The following is an 18,094-nucleotide window of genomic DNA, read 5'->3' as shown; positions in this document are numbered from 1 at the left end:
TATTTAAGGGGGAAGAAAACAGAACTTGAGACTTTGTAGAATCCATGTTTGTTAAAGTTGACTAATCCATCAGCAGATTTCCATTAATAAAAGTCACTAACAGAAAGAATTTGTGCTGCTAAGTACATTTTGTAGTTTATTCAGCTGGTAAATATGTTCTCTTTCTTTCTTCCCTGGAACAGATGCCTATAACAGAATTGCTGTTAGTTTCAAAATCAGTAAGCTGATTATTTTATGGAAAGTAATTAACACAGAATACATTCCTACAAATATTTTAGCAATGCACGAAGCATGGCAGTCCTCTCAGAGTGGGTAGAAAATGAAGTACAGAATTTTTCATTTAAAAAATTTATTTTAAAGCAGCAAAATACTTCAAATCACACAATTCCACAGTTGAAAAATATCAATAGATTAATTTCTTCATATTCATTCCTTCAGCAACATTTATAGAGTGCATTCTGTGCCAAGAGGTGGGCTAGGACAGGAGAGATGTTTCAGAGAATGTAACTAAAGAATAAGCTTCCTCAAGTGATGGAATTCCCACCTTCACAGTTGAGAGATTTACATAAAGAAGGGACAAGGTAATTTGAGAATGCGGGCCCAAGGGTTTTGGCAAATGCTTGGAATCCCTCTAGTGGGATATGTGAGTAGGGTCACTGAAAAGAGATGAACAGAAGAGTTTCCAAACAGGATTAAAGGTCATCAAAAATATAGACCAAATTTTACAGTAGTGCCTATTCACAAGTCATATCACAGCTATATACTGCATAATAGTCCTCTTTTCAGAGACATAAATGTAGTAACTCCAAAACTTTATTACTTGATTTAAAAATGAAAAGAATGTTAATCTGAGTCCCAATTTACAGTGAGCTTCAGGATCCAAATGATGACTTTACAATGCTAAAATTCATTCTAGAAAAGTATGGAAGGTGATAAAAGGAAGCATTTATATAACTACTGAAATGGGTTACCTGTTTAGAGCTAATACAAGGTGACAGCACAAATTATGTTCAAATAGGTTTATGAATCTCTCTTCATTCTCCACCATGATATATGGTGAGTTTGACATTTCTCTTATTCTGGTTTTCTCATTTAACTTAGCGTGCACAGAAACTAAGTCCTTGGATTTCTCACTGCCTGTGAAACACTAATTATGACAGCAAGGAGGCATACTCTGACTTCCAGTAGATTAAGAGGAGGTCAGAGACTTATTGGAAAATAGAAAAGGAAGAAGCAATTTAAAAAGAAACAGGAAAACACTAGACAAACTATCTGCATTTTTTTATTCTTTTGCATCTATGTAAAAGATTATTGGAAATTGACTTTCTTAAATTCTTAAGTAACCTGGGACAGGCATGTGACAAAAGCAAATGCTGGCTAACTGGAAAAAAAACAAACCTCAAAGGCAAGCTAAGCCCTATTCAGATGGGGTGCTGCCCCTACTGGCCAGGCCTTGGTGGGGCATGTGGCTTCCTCTCCGGAAGTGAGTCTAGTTAGTGTGTTAGGAAATGATGCATTGCACAAGTATTGTGACTCATGATGAAATGAACTTTTTGGGGAATTTGGCATCCCCCCCTCAATTTTCTGGAGCTTTTAAACACTTAGGTTTGATTAGGGACTTTCTAACCAAGCTGATGGTTGACGATATTAGGGAACATTTCATAGCTTGTTCTTTATTTTGTGATAGTAATGCACTGAAAACAGGTTTTATAGTCTCTGAAAATCCCCAATCTTTCACCTTAAAGAAAACTCTAATTTGTTATTCTGTTATATGTGCTCATCAAACAACTATATCCTCTGCTTTGAATTTCTTTTAAATTAGCACTATAATCTTCCCTGAAATAAGTAAAAAATAATTGAATAACAGTGACTTGCACTTGAGTTGCTGGACTCTAGTTTTCATTTTAAATTTGGAATAAAATAGTAATTGCTTTCTTATAGATAAATAAGCAAACAACTTGTAGTATTGTGACTTTTAAGCATTTTTTGTGTTGCTTTGTTTTTTCCCTGTAGTGTTCTAAACATTCATTTAGTAATGTTTGGACTAGAATGAGAAAAATATAATTTAGATATTATTTCTGGTCAAGACAAACTTTTAAAATATGTTGTTTTTAGGGTCTACTTGGCATTTATCTGAGAGCAGTAATATCATGTTGATCTTCATTAAAATCCCTGGTTTATTTCATGTCTTCTGTAGAAACACCCTAGTGTGTTTCTTCTTGATTGTAGAATAGGGGTAGCAAAATCATGAGTGACAATTTGATGTCAGTTTACTGACCTGTTTAACCACACATATATTTAAAAATAAAATTTGTGGCCAACATTTGAAAATCTTGAGCTTTCAGATTAAAAAATCTCAATTTTTGTTGCTTCTTTAAAAAAATCAGATCTGGCAATGATGGAACTTTATTCTTGAATACTGTGAGCTTACATTGATTGTTTCTTTCTATAGTGTAAGAATTGTTACCCAGTTTGTCAGAATCCACATACCCCTTTGTCTCTTCCATCCTGTCAGCCTGATTCACTCATCCTGGTTTTCTGCCCACTGGCTTTTAACTGTTAGTTTTATTATTCTACCTCTTGGAAGGAGAATGAGATATAAACATATATGGTAATCGATTCAGACAGTCTTAGAACTGGAGAAGACTGAATATCATCTAATCAAATGACTTATTTAAAATAATGACATTATGGCATATCTGTGCAGCTTAAGTGACTAAGACTAAAAACAGTAGCTTGGTCTCAAACATACATCTTTTGACATCAAATGTCATGCTCTTTTCACTTGTTTTTTTAAAAAAGCTGATTGTGAAATAGTTAATTGCAGAAAATTATGCAGCATTTCATCAATAGAGGTTCTTTTCAGGCAATATGTCCTAATAAATGTTAACAATCAGAAATCTGGGAAAACAAACATATGTAGAGTATAGCATTTGCTGATTTCCACAGTTCATGTCCATTTCCCACCATGTCCAATTTTAAGCTACTGGTGAGATGTCAACCAGCTTATAAAATTCAAGAAAATTTAAGTGTCAGTCCACCAAAATACATATATAATTCAGGGAGATTCTTATGTAGATCACAAAGAAGTTCAATCCATTAATATACAGGCTTATTAAACAAAATTTTTTAAATCACACTGGCAATTTTATAAAAAATATCTATCTCATGTATTAGAATATTCTATTTTTATTGAATCTATCATCATAGTTTAAATTGGCTAATGCACATGCACTGACTACAGTGATGATGTAAAAGCAAAATCAGTAACTTTTATATAATTCATCTCTTTGGTTTATTATACTTATAAAATATAAACATACATGATGGATATTTTATATAATAATGCTTAAAGTAAAGTCTCGGAATATTATCAGCTAAAGAAAAAGTGCTTTAATTCTTTACACTGCTTTTGAGTCTGGCCTGGCTAAATGCTTATGAATGATATTTATATTTTATGATGTTTGTCAGTAATGAATATCACCCTAAACCTATTATTTACCAACACACTCACTTTTCTTTCTAAAATGTAAGAACTCTTGATCTTACTAATAGTAGTTATCACATGGAAAAATTCTTTTATTCTAATTTCTCTGTTATAAATGCTTGAAAACATTTGACATAAGTTAAAATTTTCCCTTTCAATATAAAAACTTGGTAATTTTTACACTGATTCTCACAGGTAAGAAATATGTTTACTTATATAATTTAAAAAATATGGTTTCTTAACTCATTAACCTAAAAACCAAAGCAATATTAGCAAAAATCATAACTTATCTGAAAAAATAAAATTATACTGTAATCTCCTTTAGTCATAACTAGATACATAAAAAGAAAAAAATGATTTTTAGTAAATTTTTATACAGAAAAAAGTACATTTTAATACTTGATAATACATGATTAAAATAGTATAACAAATATATATACATGTTTTATATATGTGCATATGTGTGGATTCCAGTTAGAATGCATCCAATTCTAGAGCTCATTCCAGAATTCAAATGTATTATTTTAGTGAAATATTTTATCTAATTGTTAATACACATTAATATTAATTTCTAAATAGAAAAAAAATGGTGTATGTGTGCAAAGTAACAGTTCAGATTTTCAGAAAAAAAATATTTTATCTGCAATGTTTTATTTTAACTCAATTAACTATTTCAGAGGTGTTTTAGGCTAATAAACTGAAATAATGTTTTTTGCTCATTCCATAATAAAAAGCATTTTATCAGCAAATGGACTTAGAACCAAATCATTTACAATACTGGTTGAGACCATGCATAGTTTATCATTACTCCATTTTCTAGCAATTTTAACCTTCTATTTGAAGGGAATGATTTTGCCATCTAAAACCTCTTATATTCATTCCCAAAGTTGAACATGGTTCCATCACAACCACTGCATTTAAAATATTTCACCCCTCTTTCAGGAAGATGACTTGTCCAGTGCTACAGAATTATCAAATATTACAGGTGGTGAATCTGTACCATTAGTTTTCATTAATTTTTTTTTTTTTTCTGGGTAAAAGAAACAATAAGAGAATAGGCGAATGTAACACTGGATTAAGGAAAAGCAAAGAAAGATAAGATTTCAAGATGAACATTCAAATACTAGTAAAAGGTAGCTGCTGCCCACAGGACTTATGAGCCCCATTTATTTTATTTAGTTCGTGAAAAGACTGGCAAAATGCAAGTTGTGTGTGTGTGTGTGTGTGATGTGCTAGGAGAATAACTTGGAGCAGTTGTTGAACTTATAGTTCTTCATACACAAATGAAAGGAAATTATTTTGCTCAATGGTTTGGAGATGAATAAGACTTTGAGTTTGGGGTGAGTAGTGTATAAAAGAAAAGTAAAATAATCTGAATAGCCTGTGTTCTAGTATTTTAGAATTATCCTCTAGACAGAATTTGGGGCTAGAACAGGGTGTGTAAGACTAAGATATAAATTGGCTTATTATTTTAGTTGACGTGTTTCTCCCACATTTAGAGAAAGACTGTAGTGTGGAAACTAAGACTGCAGGAGTCAATCTATTATCTATCTGTCTATCTGTCTATCTATCTATCTATCTATCTATCTATCTATCTATCTATCTATCTATCTATCTATCATCTATCTATCTATCGTCTATCTATCATCTATCTATCATCATCTATCATCTGTCTATTTTTTCTTTTTTTAAACCAATTTAACACTGGCTCCCAAAGCACCTGTTACACTTATGATGACTCAGATTTTATAAGAGGAAAGTAGAGCTAGTAATCAGAATGGTCTCATTTCTCTCAGGTATTGTGGGGAGTGTGCGTGCATGTGTGTGTGTGTGTGTGTGTGTGTGTGCGCGCGCTTTAGCACTAATGAGAAAACTCCTTAGACTTTCTTTAGAGCTCTTCTGAATAAAGTCAATAGTAAAAATAACTGGCATGTGAATATTTTTACCTGGAAATTGTATAGTACATCTCCGAAGTATTCCACTTTAATGTCAGCACAGAACAGTAGCAATTATCTCTGATGTTTTTTATTCTTTTCCAAGTATCAGCATTATTTCTACCAAATGTAAGTAAAAACTATCTGGAGATAGATGATACAATGCTTTTCTAAATATCCATAGTTCAAATTTATTGTTTAAATTATTTTTTAGTTCAAAAATATATTTGTTCCCCTCAATGAAACAGAATAACTTTGAATTGACAGTTTGAAGAAGTCAGCTTCGTAATTAACATTCACCATAAAAAACTGAAAGTTTTTTTACTTCCAGGTTACACTTAGTATGGAGTTCCATATATTTAACTGGGGAAAAAATAGCATGTTAGCCTTCTTTGGTACATTAGATTTTAGAAGGGTTTTTACGTCTCTGTGTTGTTTTTTATCAGTTAATACAACACACCTAATGACTAATCTCAGAATTATTCTCCAGAAAGTTATAAAATGATGTATTGGACCCTCAGTTACATTTTATGTTTTAGTAATTTAATTATTGATTCTGAAATTAATGTAATGCCAACTAAAATGACATGGCCAAATTAATAGCACTACTAAGATTCAACTTAACATTTAGGACACAGACACTGGAGAGATATTGTCTTTTTTAATTCCAAGTTTCACAGCTTATCAACTTTATGATTTTGGGTCAGTTCTTTATTCTTGTCATGCTTTAGGGTTCTGAATTGTAAAACAAAGTTATTAAGAGTACCTACTTCATAGGGTCGCTGAGAGAATCATTTGAGTCGTATGTAAAGCATATAGAACGGTGCCTGGCACATTGTAAGTGAAAGAGCTTAATGCCACATGCCTGCCCACACTTCAGATACAAAATGCAAGTCCCTGGCCACCTGTATTTCTGACAGACTGGCTGTAAATCAAGGGTTTGTGCTACCTCTTTCTCGAGTTTTGGAATTTGCTAGAATAGCTCACATAACTCAGGACAGCAATTTATTTACTATTATTGGTTTATTATAAGGATTGTAACTCAGAACTGCCAAATGGAAGAGATACATATGGCAAAGTGTGGTGGGGGAAGAGGGATTAGGAAGATGGCTAGGAGTTTTCAGCACCTTGATGTGTATACTAAAGGAAGCTCTCTGGGTCTCCTTGTTGAAGAATTTTTATAATCTAATCTCCAGCCCCCTCCTCTTTCTGGGGGTCAAGAGTGGGGCTGAATGTTCTCACCTACTTATCAGGAGACCTTTCTTATCACCAGCCCCAGCCCTGAGGTATCCAGGGGCCCAACCCTATGTCATCTCCTCAGAATAAACTCAGATGTAATTGAAAGTAGTGACCCTTTATGAACAACAAAAGACACTGCCATCACTCAGGAAATTCCAAGGGTTTTAGGATCCCTATGCCAGGAAGTAGGAACAAAGACCAACATGACCATTAGTTAATAGATTTTAACCTAAGGGTCTATTTAGAATTTATGATTGAGAATTTTGTGTACAAATTCATATTGGTATCATGTCTGGGATGCAAAGTGCAATAGCTATAAATGTAAGAATGTAAATTGGAAGATTTTCTTCAATTTCCTTCTTGTTTTATAGCTCTGAAAAAAATGTTAATCCAAGAAGAATGGGTCAATTTCATCAAGAGTGACAACTTGAGAATAAGGAAAAAATATTAAATGCAAAACAAATACTTTTTAAGCTTTTCAAAATTCAAAACCATCAAAATAAAATGTTACACAATAATTCCTTGCAGCAATTATGTTTTAATGTCCTCACTGGATACCAAGTCACATCATTTTCACAAATAAGAACATTTATTTGTGTATGTGTGAGATAAATAACCATAAGTTTTCTGTATTTAATATACATGTGAGGTTTTAAGAAATGCTAAATTCCAAACTGTTCTCTCTTTCTATTCTCCACAAACTAACAATTTTCATCATTACAGGATTTCATGTTTTATTTCCTTTTATTGTCCTGTCATTTTTTGTCTTTCTAATTCTATTAAAAAATAGACCTTAATATTATACATACATATACATTTTATACAATATTTCAATTGCACTTTATAGTAATCTTCTTTATTATTGATTATACTTGATTAAAATAATTTCCTAAACTTCAATTTTATTCAGTAACTTCATCTAGCATTCAGTTTAATCAAACATAAATTGTATGCCAGGTCCTTTAGATCTGGGATGCAAATTTGGATTAAACAGGCATCGTTCTCACCTTCACTTGGATGATTATATCAGTATAACAAGTACTATTGTTATTGGTGGAAGAGGAGTTCTCCGGTGAGACAAGAAAAATAACTTTCTGAAGCCCCATGGGAAGACTGGGTTTCCTGGAAAGCTTATTGATGATGTAAAATTAAGGCAGTTCCCCTCCAACGTCCCATCTTAGTCCATCCTGCCATGAAAAAAAGGTCTAATCTTGTCTTCACTAGGGCCAGGATTAAGGCCATTGCCTAGAATTTCTGTTCCATATTAGAGTGCAGTCAAGTCCAGCATCTGGCTAGCTTAGCTTGTGTTTCCAGTTGCAGTCCATTGGGTGTGGGGTCCTCATCGCCATGGGCCATGCAGCTGCTTAAGGCCACAGGGTGACTGAGAGAGAACACCCGAACACACTGGTGAGTGAGCAAGAGAGCAAGAGGGAACAAGGGAACGAGAGAGGAGAACTCTGGGATTTTAACTTTTCAAGATTTCACAGGCGTGTATTGGCTCCACCCTCCTAGCCAATGGTCTTTTTCTCAGGCCAGAATGACAGGCATGTCCCTTTCCTACATCACTCCAGCTTCACTGCACATGTACCCCTCTCCTCCTTTGTTCGATCCTTTCCCCCAGTGATCTGCAGGGAATATACCAGTTGTTGCCTGGGGAGTGGGAAGCTGTAGATTCCTGGTGAAGCTGCCCAGATGACCATGCTTATGATGTCTGGCCTTTCTTTTGCTTTTTGCATTATTAATATTAATAAGCTAGGTGGTTATTATGATAAGATTATGTTGGGGGAGAAAAGGATGATATGGGTGAGTCAGTATTAGAAGTAAAAATGAGAGATTGACGAAAAGAAAAAAGACCTGCTGGAAAAATTGAAGTTGTAGTTAATGTAGGAAGAGGGGGACAGTTTGAGGCAGAGAAAATGACATGTGTAAAGACAGATGACCTTTTGCAATCATTTCATTGTTTAATATTGGCTAACACACATGTCACTCTTACTAAATGCCAGCCCTATTACAAAAGTTTTCAAGCTACGTAAAAAATGCTGTGAGCTGGTTCTCTTATTACTTTCATTTTTCACATGAGGAAACTTATTGCAGCAACTAGTGAAGTAACTTGCCAAATTTATACAACTAGGGAAAGTCAAAGCCAGAGTCCAAGCCACACAGCTGGAATCGGTACTTTTCCTTGTGCTTCCACAGTGTCTTTCATAGTGAAGTGCATTAGAGTAAAAATTTAATTAGTTACATTAGGTATTCATTTTGGAGCCCAATACAACCAGTAAAATTATTTTGGAGACCAGCTTATAGTAGCTCAAATAACATAAATCACCATTTATTAGGAATCATAGTTCACAACAGGCCAGGGATTTACTTCACTTCAACAAAGATTTATTATCTTTTTCTACATGCAAAGTTCCCTACTAGGACTCAGGGACATTGAGATCAATTACTTTAAGCTCTGCAGTTCTCACTTTTGTGTTTGAGGTCATGTGTCAACAAATAAGAGGATAAACAACTGATGACAAATACAACTGAGCAAACACCTATATGATATGAGGCCAGAGTTTTCCTTATTTGCCTTTGAATTCAGAGCAGGGTCGAACACATTACATATGAAATGATTTAATGAATGCAACAATGTGCCAATAAGAGAAAATGTGCTTACATCAATGTAAAGAATGAGATATTTTATTAAAAAGAGACATTTGGGGCCTTGAAGGGTGACTTGAAATGGAAGATTGTAGAGTAGCAGGGTAAACAAATCTTGCTTAATACATAAAGGATGATCAAAATCATTAGAGTGGGAAAGTAAATCACTGAGTAAGGACATAGAGAATTTACTAAAAAGTTTGGCTAGCATAAAATTCCAAAAAGCCTTGAATGATGTAACAAGGAACTTTATTCTTTGGAAAGTAGAGAATCCTTAGAGGTTTGTGAGCAAGAAGTGACAAGCTCAGAGCTGCACTCTCATAAAATTAACATTGTACTGGGTAACTGGAACCTATAATAATATTTTAGAGAATAATTTGTTAAAGTATGTGCAAATTAATGATTGTCTGAAACAAGCCAATAAAAATAAGAAGATAAGGAAACAGATGTGAAAGTTAGCTAAGTATATTACATATTTAGAATGCTGCAGTAGGTGTTAATGCTCTAACCTACATTAACTGAAAGAGAGAGAGTCTTACTTTGAAAATAAGAACAATTCCTTCACTTCATTGATGGAAATAGCAAATCTTTCTTCTTACTAGTTGCTGTGCTCCAAAGCATGTTTGAAAATGAGATATCTATGATACTGAAATATCTTCAATAATGAAACATCTGTGATACTAAAATATCCTTAGTATTTTTTTTAAGACTTGGGAAGGCTTCCCTCAGGCATATGTCCTAGATATACAATGTGGCATTATAGGTCTAATTGCAAAAACTGTGGTGTCCCAACAGAGCAGCAAAAGAAAAAACTAATCCATGTGGAGTTAAGTTTAAAAAAAAATTAAACCTAAAGTGTGGGCGTATTTGTATCAACGTTCTTGCTTTAAGTATTAATGAATAGAAGACATTCAATGTATCCAGTTATGAAGTCTCTGTTATTGATATTCAGTATCTACTTAGACAAAGTTAAATAGTATTGTACTCAAATGAAACTAGATTCTGTTCAGAATTCAGGGATGAATTCAAAGCCTTTTCCAGAATCAATATTTTAAACAAAGTTATGGTTCTAGATTCTGAGAACATACTCAAATTAAATTCACTTGCATATATAGATTCCTATCATGTCTTAACTCACAACACCCATCTATCCCACCTTCCAAAAAAATGTAAAAAATTAGATCAAAAGTCAGATAACACAAATTTCAAAAATAAAGTTATTTGTTTGGAGTCCCCTCAGAGATGTTCAGGTCAAACAATGTAGAAGTATGTCATTTGGCAAGGAACTGGACTTTAACTCCAATGGAAAGTTAAGTAATGGAGCAAAAGCAACAGAGAATGAGGGGAAAATGAATGTGTTAAAGCAGGATGCAGAAGAGACAACATACTGGAGAAGAGTTGTATGTATCTTCATGGAAGGAGGGACAATAGCAATAAGAATAACTACAGTTATTAAGCATTTATTTTCTTATTTAACCCTCATAACAAGTGCAATTTGTAAGTTTCTTTTTAAGATAAGGAGAGTTGAGACAAAAAGAAATAAGAAACTTGTTCTTTTTTTAAATTAATTTTAGTTGTATTTTTACATATATGTTTTTGCACATCTACACATATGCACACACATACACACACCATAGACAAATGTAAGGCAAACACTCAAAAGGACATCTTTGTCTAAATAACACAACAGTGATTTTCCCATGTCATTGTTGATGAAGTACCCTTGACTTCTTGCCTAAAGTCAAAGGATTATTTCAATATAATATCATACAGAGATGTTACATAAAAAAAACAACAAAAAAAAAACAAAAAAAAACATACAACAAGCCTACTGAGGGCTTGAAGGAGTATTGTGAATTCAGAAAAATCAAATCTTTGCTCTATCTGGATATTTGCTGCATATACAGTTTCTACCTTAGAAATGAATTATGCTTCAAAAATTTGCTTTTTTATTGGCTATTTTATTCAACAATAAACAGCATAGTGCTAACTGTGCTAGGCTGTGTTTGAAGCACTTGACACATTTGAATTTATTTAGTCTCCATAAAAAGCCTGTAAGGTAAACATCATCCCCATTTTATTGGTGATGGAGTGAGGCACATGAAGTTAAATATCGGTACAAGCTCACTTTGTTAGTGGTAGCACTGGGCCTTGAACCCATCAATCTGGCTCCCATATGCTCATCCACAATTACTGCACAGTGGTACTTCTTGCTAAACTCTGTGGCGTTTCACTTGTTGGCCCCTTGGAACAGGTCTTCTTGTACAACTGTTTTATAATTTTTATAAAGAACTAAACTCTTAGACTGGACAAAACAAGCCTCTTATCTTTAATATTCATGGCCAACAACTGTGAAAAATACTACTATCAAACTCTGAATAGTAAGGCATAAATAAATGGATAAGACTTTATATCTTTTCATCTTGTTTAATTGTACTTCAGAAAACCAGTTTTATTCAAGGAAGAATATGTCACTAGATAGAAACACTGGTAATTCTAAAGGATATGTTAAAGCATTTTAGAGTTTAAGGACACAGGTAATTTATTATGTTCATTTTCTGTTCAACTTATGACTTTCCTTTCCCTATTATAGGTCTATCAATGCCCATACCGTTTATGTTTCAGCCTTTCCTTTATTATTTTAAGACAAAAGCAAAAAAACAAAAACTTTAAATGAAAAGATTTATTAAAGCATTAGGGCAGTAACTGGGAGTCAAGTAAAATGGATCAAAGAGGAATATATACCTATGTTTGAAAAAGGATTAAGGTTAAATTTTGAATCTGTGCCCTGACTGGTTTTGCTCAGCAGTTAGAGCCCTCAGACCAAATAATCTTGAGTTCAGTTCTGGTCAAGGGCACGTACTTTGGTCACGGTTAGACCCCAGCCCTGGTTGGGGTCATGCGGGAGGCAATCAGTTAATGTGTCTCTCTCACATAAATCAATCTCTCTCTCTCTCTCTCTCTCTCTCTCTCTCTCTCTCTCTCTCTCTCTTTCTCTCCCTCCCTCCCTCCCCCTCTCTTCCTCCTCCCTCCTCCTCCCTCCCACTCTATGTGAAGATAAATAGAAAAATATATATCCTCAGGTCAGGATTAAAAAAAAATTTCTAATCTATCAGTGGAAAAAAGACAAGGGGGTGGACATTAGGCCTGAAGATGACAGAGACGGTGCCGGGAGAGTCCTCGGTGCACAGCTCTCGGAGGGCAGGTTCTGTTGTTTCCTAGGATCCCATCAGCAGTCATTCTGACAAAGCCGAGCACAGCAGGGCTATAGGGTGAGTGTGACTGCACACCCTGATGTTTCCACATGCAGGGTCATCACAGTTCATAGGCGCAAACACTGTCTGCCTCAGAACTCACTGGCATTTCATAGGAAGTCACCTGGCACCACTCTGTCCTTCTCCTGACTGTAATAATTCAGCTCATGAAAATTCTTCCCAGTCTCAGACTCGCTAAGAACATGACACAGGAATCTGGGCCTTGGAAAAAACTGAGCTCTTCCCTTGCTCAACTAGGGAGGAGTTTGAACTAAAGACTGTCTTTCCTTCTTTTTGGAATTGACACCTGTGGCCGAAGGAGCTCCCACACCCCATCTAAACTGCTGATTCCCCTTTTAGAATTCTGGAGCTTTCTACTTAGATTTTCCAGAGGCAAACTGCATGTTTAATCATGAAACATGTTCCCAGATGCCTGTGGTGTCCCGAAAGTGAGAAAATCTAGGGCACAACCTAGGCTTTTGGCCTAAAAGAAGTCTTTTTTGCAAAGATGTGCTTAGGAGTCTTAAACTCAACCTGTGTACCCATCTAACAGGAACATTTTTACTCCATTACAAGCAGCTTTCAGTTAGGTTTCAATAATGCACCGATTGCTTTTTGAGGTCTAAGGGATGAAAAGTGGAGTTTCCAGCTTGCAAAGGCCTAGCAGGGAGTTGCTGTCTCGGGGGCTCTGGAGAATGCCCTGAGAAGCTGCATGCCTGGCACAAAGAAGGAACTCTGAAAGTCTGGGGACAACACTCCTCACGCCAGCATGTAAGATGTATCACCCACCAGCTCATTTGGGTTTTGCACAGTGGTTGGTTTGTGCTGGTTACAGTTGGTAATAAACTCGAGAAGTAAAAACTTACCCCTGGAAGGAAGCAAGGACTCACCTGGAAAACTAATACACTTTCCAGTGAATGGAAGTGGACTCATGTTTTGTTGTTATAATCACACATTTGCTCTAATTGGCGAGATGACCCAGAACTGCAAATTAAGATGTTTTACTTTTACTTCAGTTTATTCATCTGTACATACATAGACACATGGATGTAGGTATAGTTTCAACTGGAAACTTGAATCACTTCACCAATGTTGACCAACTGTGTGCTGGGTGCCAGTGCTGCATGTGACATCTGGGAACCGTGCCACTCTGGGGCCCAGGAAGTTTGTATTCTTAAAAGGCACTTTGCAGGGTTATAATAGAACTACAGAAATTGCTGCCGTGAATGTCACTGCTATTTAAGGAGTGACAAAGGTACATCATGGACTTCTTAGAGTAGCCTGTAGTCACACGTGCAGTTTGTCTCTGAAAGCAAGGAGGGTCTGCTTAAATACTGCCCACCCACTGTGAGAAAACTCTCTGGCATCTCAGCTGCCACTCAGAATGTGAAATCCAGGATATGACCTGTCAAGATGAACCACTTCGGCATATTGTGGCAATGCAGCTGTCACTGAGAGCAGTCTCCAGAGGAAACCATTCAAACTGTTTCCATGGTGGGGTGAATACAAATACACAGCTCCAGTCACATTTGAATGTGATTTCTTTTCAACAGGATGGTCTATACGAAATATGCACATTAGTGGAAGTGATCCCAGACCTCTCCTCATCTTTGACTGCCGAACATTTTCTGGCAGCAAACTGGTTCAATATTGCTCTCCGTCTAGAGTTGAGAGGGGCATGGAATATTTTGATGCCATACAAATTTGAAATAGGCATTTTTGTCCTTCTCCTTCCTCAGTGAAAAGAAAATTGCTATAGACCCCCAAAGGTATTTCAGTGAAAAGGTTGGAAAACAGACACTTCCACAATCCAGACTGAAAAAATTTGTTTGATATTTATTCCTTGACAGTGAACTTATTCTATGGAACATTTTTATCTGCGACACTAACACCTACAATTTATGCTAGAGCTTGAAAATTTCTTACTCGTGACATGAATGTCAAGAGAAGGTCAGTGAATAAGATTGGTAATTATATAAGCATTTTCCTAATAGGAAATTAACACACGTGGCCCCTCAGGTGTGTCTAAATAGGTGGCAGTAAATCAATTTTAGAGGAAATTTCTTTTTTTTTATAGTTCCTATTAAAAGTTTCTGAAAAGTAGGAAACAGGGTCAAGTACCAAATTCATGTTTGAATATAATACATTCTTGATAAAACTGGCTGAAATAAGTATTATAACAAAAATGCCTCCTCTTAGACAGAGTTTTATTGGGAATTACACAGATCTGTATAGTGAACCAACAGACTTCCTTTAAATAGCAAAAAGGAAATGAGAGAAACCTTGATTCAGCTAAAAAAAAAGTCTTACTAGCCCGAACTATTTTTTTATTTTAATACAATATCGCCAATTATGTATTCTGATATTTAGATAATTAGTATATACCTATGGGATGTTTGTTTGTATGTATAGTTGCATAGCAAACTAGAGGTATATATTTACATGTGTATTACATATGTTTATTTACATGTGTTTTTCTACATGTTTACATATGTGTATTGCATACATAACATAATATGTGACATATAATTATGTATATAATATAGCCATACTTAATAGTATACTTATATATTTACTTTATTAATTGGAATGAAATGTTCTATTTTCTATAAGGTGTAGTAGTTTGTTTCACTTGTTTATCTCAGAATCTCTTGATACCAAAAATTCACTAATTTAATAACTATATTCATGCTTACTGTGTAAAGTTGTTTAGTAGATAACTGTTTCTAGTTTGTGTGTATATAAATTCAGAACTTGACTATCTCAAAATTCCTGAAAGCCATCACTGAACTTTGAGATAACCTTGAGACATTCACACGTGTTATTTCTTCATTGCACTGTGACAAATATTTTTTCCCCAAACACCTATCATATTTCCCAGATGGCTTAGCAATCATCACTGGCAGAGTGTGAATAATGTTTTAGGTTGAACAGATGTAAGCAATTTGTAATTTTCCCCCTGTCTGAACCAGCTTTGTTTTGATGAATCAACTGGAAATTGAAACTTATGTAGAACCTCTGTTTGAAAAAGAGCGGTGTTTTCCCACATTGAAATAGTAGTCAGCTGTTAAATGTGCTACGACACAGGTAACAGGGCAACTGGCCAGACTGCGTGACAGTAAAACCTGGACGATCATCACTTAGCGTTGCAGTGCAGTTTCGTTTCTTTAGTCTATGGAATCACATATGAAACTAGTTTTAGGTCATTTCAAACCGACCAAATTTCCACCACATTTTGAGAAGAGGGTTTTTAACTAGTGTATATATCACATTGCTCATGTTTCTTTCTGGTGAGAATAGTCTTTGAAGAACTAGAATTCGGAAATGCAGAAAGTGCTGATGAAATGTTAAGAGAGATGGAAATCAACTATTCTTCTGGCAAGGACTTGTTTATCCTGCCAAGTTAATTTTATATAAATTATACAAATTATGATTATATTTTTTTACCTTAATATAGTCAACTTAAACTGAGCCTTACTCACAAATCAGTTTCAGAGAAAGTGTTCTCAAGTCTACGTAAAATTGATTGTAATTCCATGACTATAAAATGCACATTTATTTATGCATTGATATTCCATCTGTATACAATATAATTTGTTTTCCTTACCATAGCCAGTTGCCAGGCCTAAAAGGCCACTTAATGTCCAGATTTCAATCACTGTCCTGCTGCCTCCGACCTGATAACTCTTACTGTTGGAAGATCATAGTGAGTATTTTTAGTTTTATTTAAATTAAAGTCTATCAGATCAAACTAATTGGCAATTGTTCTAAATTAGATAACACTGAATTCTTCAACATTTAAGAATTTGTAAACTTCATATGCTACAGACAGAATTTAATAACCAAAATGTAAACTATCAAAGAAGACTTCAGCTCACTTCTTATTTTCATGCTCATTGACAGAGAAAGTTTAATGTTAATATTGTGAAATATTTTGGGTTAAAATTCACAGACTATCCTCCAAAAATTTTTTTAACTTGCTTCTTTTGAAAATTATGAAGTTTTATACACTTCTTTGGGGATTTCAGATAAATCAAACAGTGTGACTTAAACCCAATCCCAACAATTAGAATATTTATTATGCTTCTACTTCCACTCCCCTTCAGAAATCCACCTGTTTCACCTTCTTCAGTGAATAATCACTGGTCCACACAAGATGGTTAAGGATCTGATTTGCCCAAGTCTCTTATGTAGGCAGCCATTTGATGAACTTAATAGGTATATTTTCTTATTTACTTATGAAACACTACAGGATGGCCAACATTGGCAGCTTTTGGTCTCTTCGATTCTCTAAGTTAATGTTCCATAGATATATAGCTCAGTCCCTGAGTTCCTGAGTTTGCTTTCATATATAATTTTTAGGCCAAAGATGAAAAGGCTTGTTTTCATTCCAATACAAAAGGAAGGACCCTCTGGACAGCTCCTCCAGAGTGCCCACCAATTGAACGATTTGTAGCCTTTTTGGTGTTCCATTTCATAGCAACTGAGACATTTTAGAGACATCTTTATTAGTTAAGAAAGACCATATGAAAGTCAATATGATATTTCTTAATATTTTAAGCCTGATTACTCTTATTCCAAATTTTGAATGTAATTAATTCTTCAGTAGTGTGTACTCCTTTTCTGAATTTGTATATTCCCCTAATTTATCTCTTGCTCTCTGCACTCTATGGGTGTTTTGTGCATTCAAGAAGTTTACAAATGAAATTTGAGTCAGCATACAAAACAATATTACTTAAATGTACTAACACAAAGAAAAACAGATGGTCAAGAATACCATAACACATGCTTTGTAAGCCAGCTATCACAGATTGCCTATTGTCGGATATTTTTCCCCCCAAGTAGAATCAATCATTAGACAAGTGATTTGAGAGGCTTTATTATGGAAATATTCCTCTTGAACAACAACAACAATAACAACAAAGCCATTTCGATTACATTTTTATTTTCAAGAAAGTTATGTTTCACCCTCATGATAAGTTTATTGTTATAAAGTCTGAGCTAATTATCTTGATCAACTTGTATTCTTATTGAAAATGTCTGGGAAAAAAATTATTACTCTCATTCCTGAATTTTTATTATATCAGTATAGCTAAAAGAAAACAAATAATATGAAATAAGTTGTTGTCCTAGGCCACTGCCTCTAAAATTATGTGAATTTCATGATTGCTGTATTCAGTGGAATTGCATAGTTCACATTCTAAATGAAAACTAATGATTATTTCTCCCTGCCTTTTAAAATTTATCAAGTTTAAAAGAAGTAACTGTAGGTTTATCTATTTGTTTTGTTTTGTTTTGTTTTCCTAGATGATTTTTAAGCCCTAGTACTATAATGCAGGCAATAGTTTAAGTTCTTTAAACAAAAACAAGAACTAAACTAAACTGAACTCGAATTCACTAGTTGACTGTTATGTGGCCATTTGCATGAGTAATGTTACTGGCCTTTCTTAATATGATTGCATCAGCATAATATATTACATGTCATTTGCATATAAATTCATAATTTACAGTGAGCTGGAAATACATGGGAGATG

At 34.5% G+C, this 18,094-nt stretch overlaps 1 protein-coding gene across 9 annotated transcripts in view; it reads left to right on the top strand.

Moving 5' to 3' along the window:
* ST8SIA4 (ST8 alpha-N-acetyl-neuraminide alpha-2,8-sialyltransferase 4) overlaps nt 1-18,094 on the top strand; it is a 119,620-nt gene that overhangs the window by 56,403 nt on the left and 45,123 nt on the right. For 5 of the 9 annotated variants that reach the window (XM_036280971.1, XM_036280973.1, XM_036280972.1 and 2 more), the window contains exon 5: nt 16,173-16,266. The exons of 3 other annotated variants lie outside the window; for them this stretch is intronic. In XM_036280971.1, coding sequence (XP_036136864.1) covers nt 16,173-16,266 — 94 coding nt within the window. Of the gene's footprint in view, nt 1-16,172; nt 16,267-16,666; nt 16,715-18,094 lie in introns of those variants that run through there. One more of the 9 variants, XM_036280975.1, reaches the window with a different exon arrangement.

This window comes from Molossus molossus, unplaced genomic scaffold, assembly GCF_014108415.1.
Source record: "Molossus molossus isolate mMolMol1 unplaced genomic scaffold, mMolMol1.p scaffold_m16_p_3, whole genome shotgun sequence".
Taxonomy (NCBI): domain Eukaryota; kingdom Metazoa; phylum Chordata; class Mammalia; order Chiroptera; family Molossidae; genus Molossus; species Molossus molossus.
This window is presented reverse-complemented; position numbering and strand designations above follow the sequence as displayed.